The 22,426-nt window shown below is 36.7% G+C and overlaps 1 protein-coding gene across 6 annotated transcripts in view; it reads right to left on the reverse strand.

The window, feature by feature from the left end:
- Window positions 1-22,426, reverse strand: part of ADAM22 (ADAM metallopeptidase domain 22) — a 255,952-nt gene that overhangs the window by 104,906 nt on the left and 128,620 nt on the right. For all 6 annotated transcript variants that reach the window (XM_011996033.1, XM_011996032.1, XM_011996031.1 and 3 more), the window contains one exon: window positions 13,198-13,264. In XM_011996033.1, coding sequence (XP_011851423.1) covers window positions 13,198-13,264 — 67 coding nt within the window. The remainder of the gene's footprint in view (window positions 1-13,197; window positions 13,265-22,426) is intronic.

Genomic DNA, 22,426 nt, shown 5'->3' on the forward strand with positions numbered 1-22,426 from the left:
GGCTCACTATCAGTTTTTATTTTTCCAGCAGATTATAAGGCTCACTACCAGTTTTTATTTTTCCTGTTTATATTCACTGCACATTTTGAGAGTAGGGGGAATAATATGCTGTCCCAGAACTGTCCAGGCTGAACTTTTTCCTACACATCTGACATACTGTTGGATGAACAGGAGAAACCACTCCATTTTCTAACATCTGGACTAATTCATTCACTTATTTTTTTCATTCAGCAGATACTTACTCTCTTCTACGTACAAATATTATGCTAAACGCTGATAATATAGTACAAGTTCCCATGGGTGCTTCTCTTAGAGAAACTTCTTATGGAATTTACAGTCTAGGGGCACAGAAGATTGTCTTACTATAAAGCAGGAAGTGAAGGACTGCAGCTGGTGATCCTGACATGCTTCCTGTCATGAGCGGAATCAGAAACTAGCAGTAAGAATGGGTAGAAGCCACCAAAGACTTCTCCAGAAATTCTTTACAAATTGCCACTTTACCTCAACAGTGCTATCAGAACTAATATTTACGGAGAATTTCCCACACCCAAAGCTCTGAGCTACATGTTTGTCTTGTTTAACAGGTGAGGAAAATGAAGTATAGGAGGCATAAGTAAATTGTCTAAGGACACACGTATATTAACTGGCAAAGTCAGGATTTGAGTTTAGGTCCTTCTAGCCCTCACAATATTCACAGTCCCTAAGCTTTACTGTCCTCAAACCACAGATCTGTCCTGGAATTAGAAATTTTACCATTTGTTAACACGATTCAAGAAGTTTATTTTTTTAATTTAATCAGAAAGACAGCAGGACCTCAAGAAAATAGCACTTAGTCTGTCCAAAAATCTAATTGCTATGTGGAATACCTATTGACCCCACTCAGAATTACCAAAGCAACCACTCTGCCATCCACAGAGTCACAAAATCGTTTCCAGATTTTCCAGAGAAGAGAAAACAAAGGCAAAAAGTAACCAATGTAGGAAGTCCAAAAACACTGTCAGTCTGATTTCCTTTACATTGAACCTGATATCCTCTGAGTTGAGGCTCTGGTCAAATACCATCCTCCTACTTTCATCCCTTTTCTTCCTGTGCCACTTGCTCAACCTCTTATTCTGTCCACTTTCTATGGTTTCTTTCTGACCCTTTCATGCACCAAGATCCTACATCAAGGCCTCTGGCCTTTGCACATGCTAATTCGACTGCATGAAAAGTTGTTCTGCTCCGATTTCATTCACCTGTTAGCTTTTGAACTTTGGAATTAATATCATTTCCTCAAGAAAGTCTTCCCTGAGCAACCAGATGAGGTCAGGTGTCCCAGCAAGTGCCCTCAGAGCAACATGTAATTCTTTTCAACACTTATTTCTATCATTTACAAAGACTTCTCAGTAGTTGTCTGCACCATGCCTGTCTTTTCCACTAAAGGACAAGCTTCATGAGGGCAAGAAATGCATCATCTGTTGTTTATAGCTATATCCCTGTCACTGGCCCATGGCAAGCACTCAACTCATATCTATTGAATAAATGAGGGTTGAGAACACACATTGAGTATCTGAGAATTTTGGCTTTTTTTCTATTCCGCTGTTAATCTCTCATGTCAGCTTTCTAGCCACTTAAACTCTACATGCCTGAGTTTTTATGAGTGGCTATGGGGAAAATCAAGTCCACCTGCTCTTTTTCTACCTCATAGGTGCAAAGAAAAGACTGTTGTGATAAAACATCAAATGTGGCCAGATGCAATGGCTCATGCCTGTAATCCCAACACTTTGGGAAACTGAGGCAGGCAGATCACTTGAATTCAAGACCAGCCTGGGTAACCTGGTGAAACCCTATCTCTACTAAAAATACAAAAATTAGTCAGGCATGGTGGCATGCACCTGTAGTCCCAGCTACTTGTAGGACTCAGGTGGCAAAATCACTTGAGCCTGGGACTCTGAGCTGCAGTGAGCCAAGACTGCGCCACTGCACTCTAGCCTGGGAGATCAAGTGAGACCCTGTCTCAAAACAAACAAACAACAAAAAAGAAAGAAAGAAAACAAAACAAAAACATCAAATGTAGCCCTGATCGATTATCCTCCTTCAAAAAGGCTGTAAACACTCGAACTACTCAATACCAATAGTACATATTCTCTGGTCTTTATTATCTTTTCTGATTTTACAGTGGCCACACCTTATCCACTGGAAAGTAAGGTATTTTTATTAATGAATAGGAAAATAATTGTAGTTTATGACAACACCAAGGGAATAATTTGTGATTTTTTTTTTGCTTCAAACCAGTTTAACGTCAAAAACAACATTTCTACTAATTTCTATTCAATTATAATTACTCTAATAGTTCATTCTGGTTTCAAAAAAAAATTGCAAGAGTAGATTTGGAAAAGGCATTATATAATGAAAAGGTTAGTTCTATAATTAGAATTAAAATAGTAAATTCTATTATAAAACAGCTAATTAGTTCCATACTTGGAAGTATCATCAGCTAGTGCTACTTTGATTTTTAAAAAAAACTTATGGCTGAATATTTCTTTTAAGTTTATAGATAACATCTTGAACATTAACAGATGAAATAACTCTTTAGATACTTAATTGCGGGAAAAGAATCTTAACACCAGAAAGAAAATAAAGGACTTTCTACTCAAATAGGTTACAAACAGAGCTTAGGAACAGAACTCATGCTGACAGCAGCTGTCACTTTTCATTTTTCCTTTCTCCCAGCACTAAGACACCTGACCTGTATAAACTGGCAATGGGCCAATATATTTTCTTTAGGATACAGAGTTAAGACCACTTGCAATCTTACCAATGCCATTAAGGCAGTTGATGCATTGTACATGATGACAGACCTACAGCAACCTTGCTTCAGTCCCAAGAGAAAGCAAAATTTACTTAATCCCCCCAATTTTTTTTCCTATAATGCAAAGAGAATTAAATCATGAAATCCGAGACCTTCCTGAAACCACACTGATTACAAGATGTCAGAGGAGCATATGTCTGCATAAGCCTGCCAGGGGGGAAATGCACACATTATCAAGCTCATCCAGAAGATACTAAATGATGTCTAGTGGCAGATAAAAAGTAAAGTTAGGAAACATACCTGGAATAACTGATGTTACATGTGAGGAAGAAATAAACACTTTATCAGGTTGTTTGTTAAATTTGTGTAGCTCTTTTACTCTCTTCCAGCTTGTGGGCTGTGTATGTTGTGGAACGGAGGGTAAAAGAGGTAGGGGGATGGGTATTCTGAAGCACTTTGGCAAAGATACAACCAAATATCTTCTAGTCTCTTGGCAGGCTAATGGTATGTTTCAGCCTAGTTATTCTTGCCCATAAAACTTCACATTTACTCCAGATGCAGATAAATTTACACATAGGCATAAGATGGGCATAAAAACTGAGCCATGTGTTTGCCATGTGCAAGTCAGCAACATATTTCAAACTATAACTATTTAGAAGCGATGGTGCTCCCCTGTGCTGAACAACACACAATCCAACTTCTATGAAGAACAAAGAAGGACTAAAACTGAACTCCAAAATGCAATAGTTTTAAAAAAGAGGGGGGCGGGGAATCTTTAGAAGACATTTGGTCTTTGGAATAAAGAAAATTTTATACTGGAATAATTGAGACTCACCTGAACTAAAACATCTTCAATTTTGGCCTATTAAAACAACAACTAAAAGAGATAGTAAATTACAAATGGTAAATTGTAGAAGTGCTGTAATTAAAATATTTGCATTCTAAATCCTCTGCTATTATGATCATTTATTTCCATAGGGAGGATAAACTACAGCAGATTATAGCACACATTCGGGTGCCAGACTTCCTTGCTTAAAATTCTTGGGCAAGTTGGTTAAACTTTCTGTGCCTTCATTTCCTCATCTGCAAAATGAGGATATCAGTGTTATTACTTGGGGATAAAATGACTTAACATATGTAAAACACTTAGACCGGCACCTAGCACATAGTAAATATCATATAAGTATTTGCTATTACTCCAGCTATTACCAGTAATTTTATTAATCCTAAATCCAGTTACTAGTATTGATCCCATCTGAATATCGTATGATTGAAAGACGTATAGATTGCGTAAGACAGGAAATCCCTGGTGTTAATGTGAGCACTTATAGGAATACATAATATTTATTTGTAAAAATGCAAAACTTTGACAATGATGTAAAACAGAAGTAAAACAAATCATTATATTTTTTAATTCCATTACAATGAGTGTCATTAACTAAAAAGAATATTCCATCAGTAGCCTTAAGTAAGCAAAATGAGTCTGGATTTGTAAGGAGAAAAGGTTAACTCTTCCAAATGACAAACAGTAAACCACTGGCAGCAGTTATTTGCCACTAAGACTGAGTTAGGGAGCCTGAGTTAATAGACAGTATATGAAAGCATAATCTTTCTACAGGACAGCAGTATACAGTAATTATTAATCAATGAAACTAGCTCACTGTGACTTACATATACTAACCATCAAAACTGTAATATTTCCAGCTAAACTTTTGTTGAGTATTTAAAATACTTCTGTGAGAATATCACAGTTCTTGAATGAGTAACAGAAAATTAATGAGTCTTCCTCTGATATAATTCACTATTTTAAAATGAAAGTACTTAAAAATGGGCAGCAGCTCAAACCCACAGGAACCAAGGGACATGGTTTTCTGTGTTGGCCCTATTTACAATTATAGAGTCATCTCTACATCAGAAGATCCTAATATTGTTTCCCATAACCACCCTGAAATTCAATTCAATAATTTCTCATTAAATTAGTGTATGGTGAACCCTACTTATAGAATCATTTTTAGAAAGTTGAGCTCTTATTCTTGTAGGATCTTTATATCCTGAGATTTTTAAAAAATCATTTTATTTCAGTAATTAGGGGAGAATAACGTCATTAAAATATAATCGTGTTTAAAGCTAGCCTACCTACAGCTAACAACTAAATATTCATATTTGAGGATGTATTGACAAATATTTTTTAAAGTCATTTTAGTTTCATTACTAGTCAAACTGACACTAAGTCATGGCTAAACTGTTTCAAGAGAATGGTCTTGAAAATAAATTTTTGCAAGTCATCTAATTTTAAAATCTGTGTATTTGTGGTTAATTTGGTTTTGATTAGCATGTTCATAGCTATACCATCCAAAATTTCCTCTCCTGTCTGAGAGAACCTACGTGAGGTGCCTGCATGCTCATGCCACAACCTGTAACACCTGCACCTGAAGTTTCTCTCTGTTCCACACCGAAACTTCTGCTCTCAGAGTTTAAGCTTAACAGTGAGAGTCCTTAACCTAAATCTCCCAGCAGGTGCAGCAAGGAAAACATAAAAACAGATTTTAATATACAGGTAGTCGCATCTGCCAGACAATCCTATCATTGCTTCATTAATTGTTTGTGATCATTTTAATCAACTGTATTTACACAAACACTGTTAAAGAATCTACGTTCCCTAGCAGACAAAATGGAGACCAAAACTCACTTAAGTTTATGGTATGTGAACTATATCTCAATATAGCTGTTCTTTTTAGAGAAAAAAAAATTCCAATTACCATAGCAGCAGGAGACCCTTCAATGAATGAAGGCCCTCAATTGATACTCTGCCCACCAGCCAGCCCTTAAAATGCACATCACTGAGCTTGTTTACTTGGAGAGAAGCCTCCCTATCTCCACAGAGCCAAGGAAAATGCCTGAAACTTGGATTTGAAATTTGGTGACAAAATTAGGAGCTTAAGTGACAACTTCTATAAATAGATCTGTTCCAAAAGGAAAAACGTCATTTCTAAAGCCATCTTCCTAAGCCATGTGACTTAATTACTGTCTAGGTGACTAAGTATTATCCAAGAGTTTCTGGAGAAGCTACTAAAGTGAGAATTCAAGACAGAAAGCTTGTTTCTCAAATGCAAGCGAAAGCTGTAAATAAGGAAGGCACTTTGGAAGAGAAATGCTGTTGCTGGGTTGTTCTACTGGTAAAGAAAAACGAAAATGAGAGTAAAGGAAAAAGCCTTAGTGTAGATTACTTGGCAACAGTGGCTGTTGCTTACATTTTATCTCAAAGACAGCATCCAAAACAAAAGATAACCTAAAAAGCTACTTGAAAAAACACACAAGTCTCTACTTCAGAAGATTCATCATTGATGCAATGGTATGGATAGCTCTGTACTAATAATGCATGCAACAAAATTTACTGCACACCAAGGTCTGTTTTTCCTTTTTTTATTTAATTGCTTACTCTTCTTAATCTTATAGAAAGAGCCAAGATTCTGCATGGTAATGCAGTTTTAAGAATCAATAAGGAAATTTTATATCCAGTGTAAGCAAAAGCAAATTAACCCCTCTCTTCTGTTGCAATAGATATGAGCCACTTTGACAGTTTAATATTTTGTGCTTCCCATGACAAAAAAAGAAACAATTCAAGCAATTTTCTACTATTCAATTTGCATTGAAGTTGAAAAAAAAATCTATGTCCCAAAACAGGGTATGTTAAGTACTGTCATTAAAAAAAAAAAAAGAAATGTAATGCAGTCACTAAACTATAACCTATATCGTATATAAACTAAACTCTGTCACTAATGACAAACTGAGAACATATTTCACTTAAGAAAGGAGTACACAGTGTTATATTGCACCATATACTTTTGGATCATTGTTGTTTTTACAAACAACACATTTTAAAAGATATCTTAAGAAACACTATTTCTCTAACACATTGTGTTAACCTTTTGAGTTACTGTACAACTCATTGTACAAACTCATTGTTAATGATTAGGAATCTAATCCAAAGACAAGTTGGGAATGCTCATATGCAGTAGTTTAGAAATAACTTGAGCTAATAAAAATAGATATTCAGTGGCCATTACTTTTCACTATAATCATATAAGATCAAATAATTTAACCAAAAACTACTATCAGAACTATGCTGATAGTCAGAATATGCCTGACTGTCATGATCTTTCATTAGTGATATAATAAATTATATCTCTACAAAGATGTCTACTTTTAGTTTTGGGCCACAAGAAAATCTGTTCCCTGCCCCATCTACACACATTCCTGACATATATAAAGGATTTGCCATTCCTCTTTTAGTTTTCTAAAATTCATACTATGGTTATTTTCCTCATATGTTCATTCAAACAAAAATAAAACAAGCTTTGGCCTGGAGTGTGTCTTTACCATTCTTGCCCAAGGCAACTGATATTACAGAAAAACTACGCAAATGCATAACCGAATTTAAGAGATATGCCTAAAGGGTCTTTATGTAAATCACCATTTCAGTTTAAGGATTAAAGACCATAAAGGAGAAATTGTTAGATACCAAAAATGAATTAGATATGTATACCATGTGTATAAATAAAATACATTTCAATTTTTATGCCTATCTTACTTTACATACTATAGAATGTACACCATACATTCAGTGTACATTCTATAGTATGTAAAATCTTATACATGTAAGAGTCAGCTCTGGAGTTACAAAATCTAGATTCAAATTGCAGCTTTATTACTCCTTACTATGTTACTTTCCCAAGTTGTACAACTTCTCTGTGTCTCATTTCTGTAAATTAGGATAATAGTTATAATCACAGGTTGTCTGAGGATTGAATGGTACATACAAATTCATGTGACTATCACATCATACAGTAAAAGTTATTACTGTAATAAATAGTTACTACTGTTAGTATTATAATACTGATTAACTAAAGCCTATATAACTATTCATTTCAATTAGCCCCATATATTAGCAGCTTTCTGTTTCAAGACAAAAAAAGCTATAAAGCAGCAAACTGCATGGCTAAGACTCTGTTGCCACTACTCATCAATTCCAATGTCCTTTGTCTTATGAATCCAGAACCACGGTTCTCCATAATCAGAATTAAAGTTGTATTCCCAAGATATTCTGATTAGTTGAGGCTTTACTTTAAAATTATTTTAGAAACCCATGTCAATCACATAAAAGTTCTCCCTAAACAGATGTGTAAATTCATAATTTAATTTTTTTTTTTTTTTTTTTTTTTGAGACGGAGTCTCACTCTGTCACCCAGGCTGGAGTGCAGTGGCAGGATCTTGGCTCACTGCAAGCTCCGCCTCCCAGGCTCAAGTGATTCTCCTGCCTCAGCCTCCAGAGTAGCTGGGCTATATAGATGCTCCCCCCCATGCTTAGCATAATTTAATTTTTTTTTTTTTTTTTTTTTTTTGAGACGGAGTCTCACTCTGTCACCCAGGCTGGAGTGCAGTGGCAGGATCTTGGCTCACTGCAAGCTCCGCCTCCCAGGTTCACGCCATTCTCCCGTCTCAGCCTCCCAAGTAGCTGGGACTACAGGCGCCTGACACCACGTCCAGTTATTTTTTTGTATTTTTTACTATAGACAGGGTTTCACCATGTTAGCCAGGATGGTCTCAATCTCTCAACCTTGTGATCTACCCACCTCGGCCTCCCAAAGTGCTGGGATTACAGGCATGAGCTACCGTGCCTGGCAATAATTTAATTTTTAAATGGATTGAAAATAAATGTAAGTGAAAGATTAATATGTCTCATTAAAGGAACACAAAGTATCTTTCTTTTCTTGCATAAAGACTTTATCTTTGTAACCTTTGAAAAAAAAATTCTTTTGAAGTTTTAATACAACTTATATATCAGAATTAGGCACAGCTATGTGAACAAGATAAACTAATTTCAATGAGGCTGATGATGTCCCTGCAGATAACACAAATCATTATGTTAAGGAACAATCACCAAAATGTGTTTGTTTTTACACTAAACACAAAATTGCAATCAACATCAAAATCCAGATTGTAGGAAATTACATAAGATAAACAATCTGGTTTCTTCAACAAATAAATTGCGAGGGGAAACAAAAGAGAAAGATAATGTTTTTAAAATTATTATTTTATTTTATTTTATTTTTGAGACAGAGTTTTGCTCTGTCACCCAGGCTGGAGTGCAGTGGCACAATCTCAGCTCACTGCAACCTCTGCCTCCTGGGTTCAAGTGATTCTCCTGCCTCAGCCTCCCAAGTAGCTGGGATTATAGGTGTGTGCCATCACACCCAGCTAATTTTTTGTATTTTTAGTAGAGACGGGGTTTCACCATGTTAGCCAGGATGGTCTTGATCTCCTGATGTCATGATCCACCTGCCTTGGCCTCCCAAAGTGCTGGAATTACAGGTGTGAGCCACTGCACCCAGCCAAAAATTATTTTTAAAACCTACACAGCCAAAATTAAACTACAGGGGTACATGCTTTGGTGATAAAACTATGAACAAAAGCAAGGAAGGGATTACGATAAAAGTCAGGATAATGTTTACAAATCTTACAAGAGGAGGATGAAAAGGGCTTGGGTTTGGGATGCAGCAAACAAACAGCTGGCCACGCTCTATTTCTTGAACTGAATGGTCATTATAAAAGCATTTGCCTTTAGTATTTCATCAACCCATACATTGTTTTATGTGAATTTCTGTGTCTGTTGTATATTTTACCACTGGATAGGTTTTTAAAAATAAAATTGCAATCTAAAAGATTTACCATGACTTTTTTGTTGTTGTTTAAGACAGTCTCTTGCTATGTTGCCCAGGCTGGCCTTGAACTCTTGAGGTCAAATGATCCTCCCGCCTTAGCCTCCTGGGTAGCTGCAAACAGGCATGACACTGCATCCAGCTCTTTTCTAAAAATGTTTTCTCCTGAAACATTTATTCCTTTACCAAAAGTTCAAAGACACCTGAGCACAGCCATTTATTGACTGGTTTCTAGCCGTTGTTAAGTTTGGAATAATACTTTAATTTTAAATTTGCATCCTTAGGATACATATGGCCATGCTTGTGCCAATTAACACAAGAAGCTCTTAGAGTTTAGCTTTGATTTCACATTTCCTTTCATTTACCTCAGTCCCAAGAGAAAAGTCAACTTTAAGAAAAAACCAAAAACTTACAGGGCTCTTAAGGAAGGTGTTATATAGGTGGATTGTGTTCCCCTAAAAAGCATACGTTAAAGTCCTAACCCCTAATACCTCAGAATATAACTGTATGTAGAGACAGGGTCTCTAAAGAGGTAATGCAGTTAAAACAGGTTTATTAGGGTGGGCCCTAGTTCAATAGGAATGATGTTCTCACGAGAAGAGATTAGGATGCAGATACACACAGAGGGAAAGCCATGTGATGACACAGGAAGAAAACCATGTACGAACCAAGGAGAGAGGCCTCAGAAGAAACCAACACTGTCAACATCTTGATCTTGGACTTCCAGCTTCCAGAATTGAGAGAACATACATTTCTATTGTTTAAGCTACCCAGTCTGTGGTACTTTGTTATGGCAGCTTTAGCAAACTAATATGGAAGGTAAAGGAGAAGTAAAAGTTTTGGGAGTTCCTTTTTAAAAGGTACTGCAGGGAAGGAAAAAATCTAAAATGCTACAACTTTGATTTATAATGTATTAATGAGTCATTAATAAAGAAAATAGACTGCTATCAGATTTCATGTGAAAAGAAATATCCCAAAGAGCTAAGCACAGAGGTCGAGACAGGAGGGAACCTGCAGAGAAATAATTGGCTACTGACTTTGGATTGATGGGCAGGATTCAGCACTTTCAATGTGGTTCCTGGAAAAACCCAGAGGAGAATTTTGAGTTAGATTTTTAAATGTAGTGGAAACAAATGGAGGTGACAGGTGAGACCAAAGTGGTTTTCTTAAAGGGAAAAAGAAACAACCTCTGGCCCTTCAGTCTGGACAAAGTTTGTATTTATCATTTCCCTAGTATGATAGGCTTAGGGGTTAGAAAAACCATCAACAAAGAAACTGCAATTCTCAGGTTGGAAAATCAGCAAAGACTGTGCGGCAAAGTCAGTGCTTCATGTGTTATGTATACCCATGGAGCCTTAAGATCCCAGAGTAGAGTGCACTTTGCTGATTAGATACAAGTTTTCTGAAAAAGGATATTACCATAGAGAGAGCAGAGAGCTATCTGCTGGGTCCACCCTCCACGCTCCTATTTGCATTTCATCATTCCACTGACAGACACAGACGGAAACAGATAGTGAAAGGCCTGTTTCCTTTCCTCTTTAATTTAACAAGGGAATAAGAGATACTCTACATCAGAAAAACATTATCATAGAAAATAGAGAAGTGAAGCCAAATGAACAGGGATGGGAATAAAAGGACCTGCAGATTCTATCCCTAGGTAATTTTTTTTCCCCAACTATAAACAAAATGGCTCCATTCTCCCATGTTATATCTAGAAAAATCCTGATATCCCTTCTGTAGGGAGGCAGTAATATAAATTAATCCACCATTCAATTCACCAATCTTTAGTTTAGGATAACTTTCTGGAGAGACAGGCATAATTATTACACCTAGATCGCTTACAGGAGTTACCAGATTTTAAGTCTTTACGAATTAGAAATGTATAGGTATACAGGATGTATTTATTGACAAAGTGTCCTAATGTCTGGAATTTGCTTTAAAATACTACACACATACACATACACACACACACACACACACACACAAAATAAAAAGAGAAAAAAAAGATAGTCAAAGTGTTGATAACTGTTGATGCTGGATGATGGGAATGAGGGGGTTCATTATAGCATTCTTTTCACTTCGAAATATGTTTAAACTTTTCCACAATAAAAAGTTTTCTTTTAGTTTACGTATATATAATTGAAAAACTCAATTCTCTTCAGATTGTCATTTGAATAGGACGATATAATTTATTTTGGTTACTGATAACAGTTTAGTTTGAATAAAAAGCTTTACAACAGTAATATATGTACATAAAAAACTGAACAAAGGCTTTATGGGAAAATAACTTGGCAAATGTTTACAAAATGATACAGAAGCAAGCAGATACAATATTGTAGCTATATATGATACTATGTAAATATCTATGTATATATACAACTGTGTGCATATGACAAAAAAACTCAAAGAAATAACAAAATGAAAACATTTATCTCTCAGTGATGAGTTTAAGGATGAGTTTTCCTTTTTTGTTCTACTTTTCTCTGTTTACAAGTTTCCTAAAATGAGCATGTATCTAATTTGTAATTAGAAAAAGGAAATGAATGTGAACAAGTGGGTTATAATTCAGATAGAGTAGCGTAGATAGTCTGAACACTATGCAGAAGAAAATAAACACTTGGCCAAAACTCACTATACTCAACATTGAGCAGAAGGAAGCCCTACACTCGGGTGGCTTTTGTTTTCATATGCTCTCAGATTACACCATCTGCAGATCTGGGGGGAAAACCCCACATTCTTATGCCTCTAGCTGGTGGAGGCTTTTATTTTTGTGTTAATATTTTCAGTTTACTTGTCATAACCAGTATCCTGAGATTTCTGTCTCCAGGTATTTTCAACTCCTTGATCTCCTGTAGATCTAACAATTTTACATTTTACTGGTGGAGGTGTGGGGTGCTGTGGGGTGGGGCTGGGTTAGGGGGCGGCGGGGGTGGGAATCTTTCACAACTGAATGCAAAGGCAAACACCTACCCTGGACCCAAGTTTTCACCTCTTGGTTCTCAGTGGTAACCCTAAAGGCAAATTTCAAAAACTATCTTCAGTGACATAATCCAAGAAAGAACTATAGGTTGGCATAAAAGTCACTGGGGTTTCCTAGGCATGGTGGCTCATGCCTGTAATTCCAGCACTTTGGGGGGTCGAGGTGGGCGGATCGCCTGAGTTCGAGACCAGCCTGGCCAACACGGTGAAACCCTCTCTCTACTAAAAAACAAAAATTAGCCGGGTGTGGTGGCAGGCACCTGTAATCCCAGCTACTTGGGAGACCGAAGCAGGAGAATCACTTGAACCCGGGAGGCAGAGGTTGCAGTGAGCCAAGATCGTGTCATTGCACTCCAGCTGGGAGACAAGAGTGAGACTTTGTCTCAAAAAAAAAAAGTCATTAGGGTTTTTGCCATTAAAAATAACGACAAAAACCACAAGGACTTTTGCATCAACCTAGTACTTGCAGGTATAGCAATCCTATAAAACCTAAGTCTAACAATTCCTACAGTACCCTAAAAATTCTTTTTCTGATAACTAAAAGTAAAGTTTCATTTTTCCAAAGTGGGTGATAAAACTTTAGATTATAAATTATTTTTAAAACCCCCAAAACTGTACATTAGAAATATCATTGAAAATTAAAATCATAATCAGTAGTATTAAAAGATTCTCAATAAATTTCCCCACAAGTAGGAAAATTTCACTTACTTTAACTTCCACAGTCTTGCCTCCATGTTCAATGTGTCTCTCTACGTATTCAGAGGACAGCAAATCACTGCAACAACAAAAATAAATGATGACTAAACAGGATCCCAAAAATGTAAAACATGAAAATCAGGATCAAGTTTACACATATTGGCTTTAACAATTCTTTAAACCCCCCCAAATCAGCACTTTATAGGTCTCTCTCTCACACACACACACACATACACACACACACACACACCCCCACACACCCACACACACCCCCACACACCCACACACACCCCCCCAGTATTTCTAAAAGAATGTAAGGTTGAACTGCCTACACCACCTGTCACTCCATTGATGAGCACAGCTGATTCTGCTGAACCAGCCAGTAATTCCAGGAAACTACTGTAAGCACATCATTGTTTTTAAGACATATTGTTCTTAATTTTTTACTTTAACTTTTTATCAAACAGTTTTAATTACACATTATGCCTTACCATTTTTTTATGTGTTATATGTGATATTTTCATCTGACAAAACGTTAGTTTCCATCACAAAAGTAAAAAAAGGCAAAGAAAGTTAAAAGAAATGAAATGGAATATATACCATCAACATTTGAAAACAATTCTTTTTTGAAATCTATCCTAAACAACATTTACTTGTTTCTATAATATTAAATATGCTTCTCTTTAATTTCGTATATGTGAAAAACTTTCCCTTTTAATGGAGGGGTCTCAAGACACAACTTCCATAAAATATCTTTAATCTTTTAAAGCACTAAAATATAAATAAAACTATCATTAATAAATTTTTAAAAATGCATGAAGCTATAAATTTCCAGTGTTGCTCTATTAATAGACATTGAGCCAACTAAGAAGTCCTTAAGTGAACTGAAGATCATCAAACAAAAACTGTTCCAATCATTTCAAAATGTGCATTTTTGAGCACAGAGGTTCATCATAAGCACCATGCCTACAATTGCTTTAAATGTAAACAGAACGCTCAAACAAGCATTACATTAATGCCGGCACCATAATCTTGTACTATCTGATGCTTATATTACTATTTAGGAAACTTGTAATTATAGTCTAAGTCAATGCTTCATTTATCTTTAGAATAGATGTTCTTAATGACTTCATGTGAAAATCAGCTAGCATGCTCTCAGCTGCAAGCTGTAGAAAACACAACAAAAAGTATATTAAACAATGAGGACATTTATCACGTTATTTCTTCTTTGAAATTCCAGGACTAGTATAATGTAAATTTGCTTTTGAGGATGTTTAGTTCTATTTGATAAATAAATTTGAGGTTTATAAAATAGAGGCAAACCATTTTAAGACATTTTAAGTACATACTTTGCTAGTAAGACATGAGCAGAATTCACCAATGTATAAAGTATTAAAAAGAAGACTGTATGTGTTACACGCTGACAGAAAGGGCTGCAAGATCAAGAAATGTCAATTATTCTTGAAGCATATGAGTAATAAATGTTCATGATATATTAAATACATAAGAGGCACTAAATATCCAGGATACACTAAATATACATATTCACTTAATATTCATGAGGGGGTTTCTCAGCTTCGACACAACCAATACTTTGGGCCAGATAATTCTTTGTCTTGGGAGGCTGTCTTGTTCACTATAGCACACTTAGCATCCCTGGATTCTACCTAATAGATGCCGGTAGCATCTCTTACATATACCAGTCATGACAATCAAAAATGTCTCCAGATATTGCTAAATGGACACTGGGGTACAAAAATCACCCTTGGTTAACAACAACTGCAGATACTCTTTCCTGCCCCATTTGTTATCTGTCCAATAAACACAACAGAACTCATGACTGTTTGTGAAGCTAACTGGCAACCCACAGCCACTGACTAGGCATACTTGTCCCAGTATCTCTCAGACACTTGAGCAGGTGTTATTAGCTTGGGACAACTGCTATCTTTGAGGCTTGCCCAAACCTCAACTCTGGTCCTTGTAACCACAACATCAGCAGGGAAGGCATATGCAGATGTATGAACATGAACACTAGGTACCCCAGGATTAGCTGGCATGGCCCCTCTACCCTACTTGCCCCTAACCCAGGTATGCCAACCTAATAATCTTTCCTCTTGCCTCTCACTGTGCACTTTAAATCAATTTAGTGAATTATGTGATATGAGGATTGGAATGTAGTCTGTGGGAGCTTTTGGTTCCCTCACCTCTAGGATAGCTCACCTTGTAGCATACTTGGAGGCTACAATTGCATCAAAGTAATCTTCCCACCTGACATCAGGGCAGTTCCAGGGTTGGTTCATGTGGTGGCTCAGTGCCATTAATGAGATGAGGGGTGTTTACAACTTTCTGCTCTGCCATCGGCATGGTAGCTGGGACTCTCTTAACTGGCTCCTCTCATGACCCTGACATGACGGCTGCAATTCTCAGCATCTTATAAAAACTACATTATTCTAAGATTAAAAAAAGAAAAAAGCCTTGTATTTATTTTTTAAAGTGAACAAGCCCTTTCAAAAATAGCTCTTAGCATTCATCTTCTCAAGTATCTTTTGCCAGAATTACATTATATGGCCACTCCTAAACCAATCCTTTGACAAGAATATTTGTCTGTGAACATTCAAGATTCTCCTGCCAGGCCTCCCTTGACCATCACGATTCTTTACAGAGAACTGAACAATACTGGTGGAAAGGAGAGTGGTGAAGAAAGTACCTGTTGTACATCCAACTGAAAATTGTCTTTTTTTTTTTGTCTTCATGAGTATATTATATATTTCACAAATTTCCAAGGGTTTATAACAAAAATGTGAAATCACACGGGAAAGACCTGCCTCAGGCAAAACTGGTAATTGCTCCAGCATCTGCATCACACCCTGTTACCCAAAACAGGAGAGATACTAGCCAGGTGTTTGCAAAGGACTGTCCTCCAACCTTGCTATCAGTCTTAAAAACTTCCCCAGAAGTAGGAGGGAAACATTATCATACAGAGGCATGTTTATCAGTAGAGCCAGCAAGGTGCCCTCTCCTGGGAATCTGAACTTGTCAATTCAGAAAAAAATCATTCAGCTGATGAAGGAAAGAGAAACAGAAGTCAAAGGTAAGCTGACATTTAAAAGAAACTGAGCTGTAGGGCGGTGAATACCAGAGTGAAAGCCCCAAATCCCCACTGCTGAAGTCCCTGAATGCAGAACACCTTATCCCTGCGCTAGGCATCTTCGGGATCCTTGCTCTACCACTGTCACATGAGTCAAACCCCACTACTGGAGCCAGCATGAGTGAAATCAAAATCACCTAAGTCAAATATTCCTCAGAGGAATACTAGCTGTGGTGTAGAAATAGTAGAAGTAATAATAATAAAAAAAATTTAAAAACAACTTTTGAGTCCTCCAGGTTTTCAAATTTCAAGGGAACATTTCCCTTTGAATTATAAAATCTAGGCATTAAGAGAATATGAGTCACTGCATGAATGTAATTACAGCAAAGAAAAGCCCTCTGCTGAGGAATTATGCAGCTATTTCAATCAAGCCTCTATATACAAGTATTGCTGGAAAGCGCTCCATGTAATTTTAAACCAAAAACAGCTCATGCAATTTGGTTTTGTCTGTTTGCATATTGTGAAAGTTGGCTAAGTATTGTTATTTTAATGATTAGGGTGAGAAACCTTAAACTTAAAAGTTTCACTTTTCCCTCTACTAAAGTTAGAACCTAAGTAAATTTTCTTGAAGCTTCCTGAAGTAGAGATAATCAAATTACCTTATTTTTCTCAGAACATCATCGTTTATCATTATATAGGGATCTACTTAAATCATTTTAAGTGTAGGAAAATGGAAGACCTCCTTAACATAAAGGAAATTTCATATTAATGTAAATGGGTCAGGTAGAATTGACTCCATGCTAATAGCTTAATAATGATGTGTGAATGCTTGTTTGTGAACTCTGAAAAAGTAAAAATCATTTTCAACCAATTTCTAAAGGCCACTCATTCTCTAAAGGAAGTAAGTAGATGTTTATAAAATTAGAAATGTTTTCTGAGGCCTTTTTTCATTTGCATGCCATTATAAGCCTAAAAAAGCAAAACAAATATAATGTAAACATTTTCAGTCATAATAATGATTATCCTTTGTCTAGTGGGCAACTGTCATGAATCAAAGACAGCTGGTATAGTATTATACAAAGGTTTGGGAGTTAAAAACAAAAACAAATATTTTAATTTTCCATCCAAGCTCTGCCATTTACTAACTGTGTACCCTTGGCCAAGTTGCTTAATCTTGATCAACATAATTTGCTTCTGTTTAAAATGGAGACCGTAAAAAAAAAAAAAAAAAAAAACACTTCGTAAAGCTGGTATGGTATTAAACTAGAACACAGATGAAATGCATCTCAAATCCCGATTTCAATCATTCACATACCCTGTTCACCATGTCATATCTATTTATCTTTCTCTAGAACTGTCTCTCATTGTTTTGGGACTTAAAACCGTTGAGCCACTTTTTCACTCTCCTCACCTCCTTCTTGTCTACTTAATCCAGTTTATATTCCATGATCTGTCCTGATAAATTACCTCCCTGCACACACTCTAAACTAATTTACCCCTTTTTCCACTGTACTGCTTGACCAAACCTCAATCACAGTAAAACTCCTTCTACTAGTCAAAGTCTGACTCCAAGAAGCAGAACATATTGAATGTTCATAGGCTGGTTTAGGATCACAGTTGTCAAGTGGTCCCGCATCACAACACTGCCCTTAAGTCCACTACACTTTTCTGGTCAATTTACTCTGAGAAGACCCTTCTAAATCTCTCTCCTCACATCTCCAATGTGCTCCCTCATTATTACTCCCTTCAGATAACCTCACTTCTGTATTCACTGAAAAAATGAAAAAGGACTACCTCATCTTTCCAATTACCAGCACCCCTGATCCTGAACCAGTCTCTACTAGGATGTCAAACAGGCATCTCGAATTCAACATGTCTAATGCACAACTCTCTCAGTCAAATCCAGACATTCAATTCTACGTTCAAAATGTATCCTAGCAACAACTTGATGTGAAAAAAAAAAAAAAAAACCTGGAGACATTCCCTTAACCAAGTGATCACAGTTAACATAACCAGTAACAGAAAAAAAAAAAAAAAAATCATGTGCTTCTGAAGTGATGCTTGCATAAGAAGCAAACAAATGAACAAAGAAACTTGAATGTGCAATAGATTTTCAAAGAAACAGCCTCAGAGCAAAGATCTAATCCAAGGTGCTGCCAGTAAGATGTAACCTCAAGGTCAAGAGTAAGTCAAGGGTGTAGTTTTAAAACCCTTTGTTAAAACTCAGAAAGACTAAAGGCTGTTTCGCCTTCACCAAATCATCTATGTGAAAGAGTTTCGAAGACTATTAAAGGCCTCAGCTAGACAAAAGAGTTTCTAAGACTCTTGTAGGTTCTCATAGACATTGTCACCTAAACAAAAAGGCTAGTATGAATCTTCGGGGCATTGTCCCACAGCACCTTAACTCACAGTAGAGAGGGGCCTATCTCAAAAAGATCTGTGGATGTGGATTTGTCTAATGGGGTAAATGCCAATGAGATTCACATGAAACCTATGAAGTTCTTAAGAGAATTATATCACTAGAATCACACCAGCTTGTACCAAAATGGACAGTCAGTTCAAACTTTTTATAACCAGGAAACAGACCTAGAAAGATAGTTAGCATAAGCCCAGCATATTTCTTAAAAAAAATAAATAAATGTTGACTCAGAGGGTGAACCCAAGAACCGCAAAGGACTGCCCCCAGGAAGCAAAGCAGAGCCTTAATCAACATACATTCCCTTCTGCCAAAGCAGGAAAAACCAGTGACATACCTGATTCAATATCAGAAACTCAGTGGACCAGTGACTGCTAAGTAGCTATATCCCACTTTTTGAACAGGAGTGTCTACTGCAGTCATCCTGCCCCATCTACCCTGTATTTTAGGTTATCTTTTTGGTTCAAGGGTCTACACCTGGGCTACCTCACCTAAGAAGACCTATCTACACCTGGACCTGATTCAGATGATGAGAACCTGAACCTTGCATTCGAGCCTGATACTATAATGGAATAAGATTTTTCAGGGGTCTCTGGAGGAATGCAATGCATTCTGCATATGTGATAAATACAAATAATTTGTGGCCAAAGGACAAACTGGTTGATTAAAGAAGGCTACAAATTGCCACTCTTCTAATGGCAAAATGGAAATAATTTCTTCTTCCCTTGAATGTGAGCTGGCCCTGTGAAAAATATGAGACAGAAGTGATATTGTGTGTCTTGGTCCGTTTTGTGCTGCTGTAACAGAATATCACAGACTAGGTAATGTATATAGGACAGAAATATATTGGCTCACAGTTCCAGAGGCTGGGAAGTCCAATATCAAGGTGCCAGCAACTTGTGAGGGCCCTTTTGCTGTGTCACCATATGGTAGAAGGAGAGAAGGGAAGAGGGAAAGAAGAAGGAGAGAAGGAGAGAGAAGGAAGAGGAGAGAAGGAGAAAGGAAGGGAGGAAGGAGACAGAGAGAAGACAGGGAAAGAGGTAGGGAGAGGGAGGAGGAGGGAGGGAAGGTAAGGGAAGGCAAGAGAGGGTGAGAGCGAGCCAGAGAGACAGAGGGAGAGCACTCACAGAAGCAAGAGGAAATCAAACTCGCCCTTCTATAAGGCAGCAATGCCAGGACTGTGAGTGCAGCCAGCCCTCATGGTCTAATCAATCACCTTTAAAAGGTCCCACCTCTTCACACTGTTACAATGGCAATTAAATTTCAACATGTGATTTAGAGGTGACAAACATTCAAATTACAGCTCTGTGTAACATCTGAGAGCTGCAGATTCCATTTTCATGCATGTAGAATTCTCCTTTGAATCCAGCCACCATGCTGTCAGGAAGCCCAAGCAACCACATAAAAAGACCATGTGGAGGAGAATCATGTCCCTAGCTAACAGACCCAGTGAATTCCAAGCCAACACTGACAACAATTTCCAACCATGTGATTGAGGCAAGTCTGCATCTTCCAGATATAATAGTATCCCAGCTGACACTACATAAAGCATATCTGCCCAGCTGACCTACAGAATTGTGCAAAACAATACACACCATAAAGATTATAATATACTATAACAACCTGACTATGCCTTCTTATTCTAACATTCAGTGATTGTTATGCTGCCCCAAATAACTGTGTTTTCCTTACAGCAGTCACCAAATATTAAATGTAACTTACTTTGGACAATATAAAAGAATCATAAGACTTCAAATATGATTATAATCCAACCAGTGAAAATAAGAAAAGCCCACAGATCATAGGTCACAATCAAAAATCAAAGACTTCATAAGGTCTTTAAACTATGGAAAGCTCTCCAGAAGAACAGAACTGGAAACATGGAAGCTTTAAGGATCCAAATTTCATTATTTCATTTAAGAGGAATAACAAATTATGAACTTAGAAAGGTTTTTTAAAGAAAACATTCTTCCCATTCTCTACATTCTATGAATCCCTCCCCAACACCTCCATTTCACCTTCTTTATTTTCTTACTTTCTCTAGCCATGTACCAACCCTCCAGATCCTTTTGATATACTAGAGAATCCTCACTATAGAAAATGAACAAATATCACTGAGAATTAACCATCCATTCCTCAGCTTTTTTTAAAGTGCCAAAACTGTTATCTATATGCTCAGCACGTAATGAGTGGTATTTAAAACGTTTATGTTGTTTAAACTAAATTAAAAGGAAACTACAAAAGGGAATTAAAAGTTTATTCAATATCTGATTTTTGGATGAATGTTTCACTTTATTACTTTTCCAATTTGTAAATATAATTCCGTTTTTGCTTATGCACATAAAATAAATATTCTGTGTACCCTTGTGTCTAAAGGTGAGGCTATTTTTGTTACATTCTATTGAGGAAGTCACAATCTGATGAAAATTCTCAGGGAGCTTTAAATGTGTATGCTAGGGCTAGGGCACTTAACAATAAATGTGATTAAGTAAAAGTTGAGCCTAGCACTATCATGAATGTTAGCTCTTATTTATAGAATCCTGTTCCTAGTAAAGCAAAGTTTTCCAAGCCTAGCGTTGCAGCAGAATCAGATTAAAAAAAAAAAAAAACCTAGACTCCCTCAGATCTACCAAATCAGAATCTCCTAGGTTTATTTTGTTATAAAGAAAATTATCAAGACATGAAAGTTTAATCAAATTAACAGTCTACAAATATGCTAGTAAAATTCTATTAACATATAATGGCCTGTTGGCATAGCTGATCGTTGCAGCTCAATACCACTTTAAAAGCCAAGGTACCAGGGAACATACTACACCAAGGCAATTAAAATGAGCCCCTGGTGAATCTTATTGCAAATAATCAACAGAGAGAGACATGTTCCTCTTCATTACAGCCAAGTAAAGGACTAATGTTTTGTAGTTTTTTAAGGGTAAAATTGCCAGACTTACTTCAAATTTACTTAGACTTCTTATGAGTACCCTAGAAATGGAGATTTTGGGCACTTAAAAAAAAGATGAATTATTGGGCATAGTTCAAATAAATTATATTTCTTAAAGATTCTAATTCTTATAATATTTTTATAATATTAATCACTTGAAAATAAGATCCCATCTAATCTGGTTTTCACCACACCACTTCACCAAACCTGTACTCTCACGGTCACTAATTAGCTATCTCTATATCGTTAAATCTAGCAGTTAATTCTCAGTCTTAATCTTACTTGATGTATAAGCAGCATTTGACATAGCTGATCACCCCTCCTCTTGGAAATATTTCCTTCAGCTTCCTACCAGGAACCACACAGTCCTGGTTTTTCTCCTTTTTCTTGCTGCTGCTTCTGTCTCCTTTGTCGGTTTCTTCTCATCACTACAGTTCCTAAACACTGGAATACCCCCAGGGATCAGTACTTGATCCTCCTCTTTTCTTCTGACACTCTCTTTCTTGGTGATTTCATCTAATGTTTTCTCTTAATTAACAATTATATGCCGATGTCTCTTAGATTTATATCTCCAGCTTAGAATTCTCCTCTGAACACTGGAATCATATATCCAACTCCCTCTCTCTCTCTCTCTCTATATATATATATATATATGTATATATATCTTACTTATTAAATAAGCATCACACTTAATGTCCAAACTTGGGCTCCTGATCTTGCTTAACCAACACGATTCTCCTATAATCTTCCCAGCCTCTTAAATGGCAACTTAAATTTTCCAATTACCCTGGCCAAAAAT

The sequence above is a fragment of the Mandrillus leucophaeus genome, unplaced genomic scaffold (genome assembly GCF_000951045.1).
Source record: "Mandrillus leucophaeus isolate KB7577 unplaced genomic scaffold, Mleu.le_1.0 Scaffold50, whole genome shotgun sequence".
NCBI classification, from domain to species: domain Eukaryota; kingdom Metazoa; phylum Chordata; class Mammalia; order Primates; family Cercopithecidae; genus Mandrillus; species Mandrillus leucophaeus.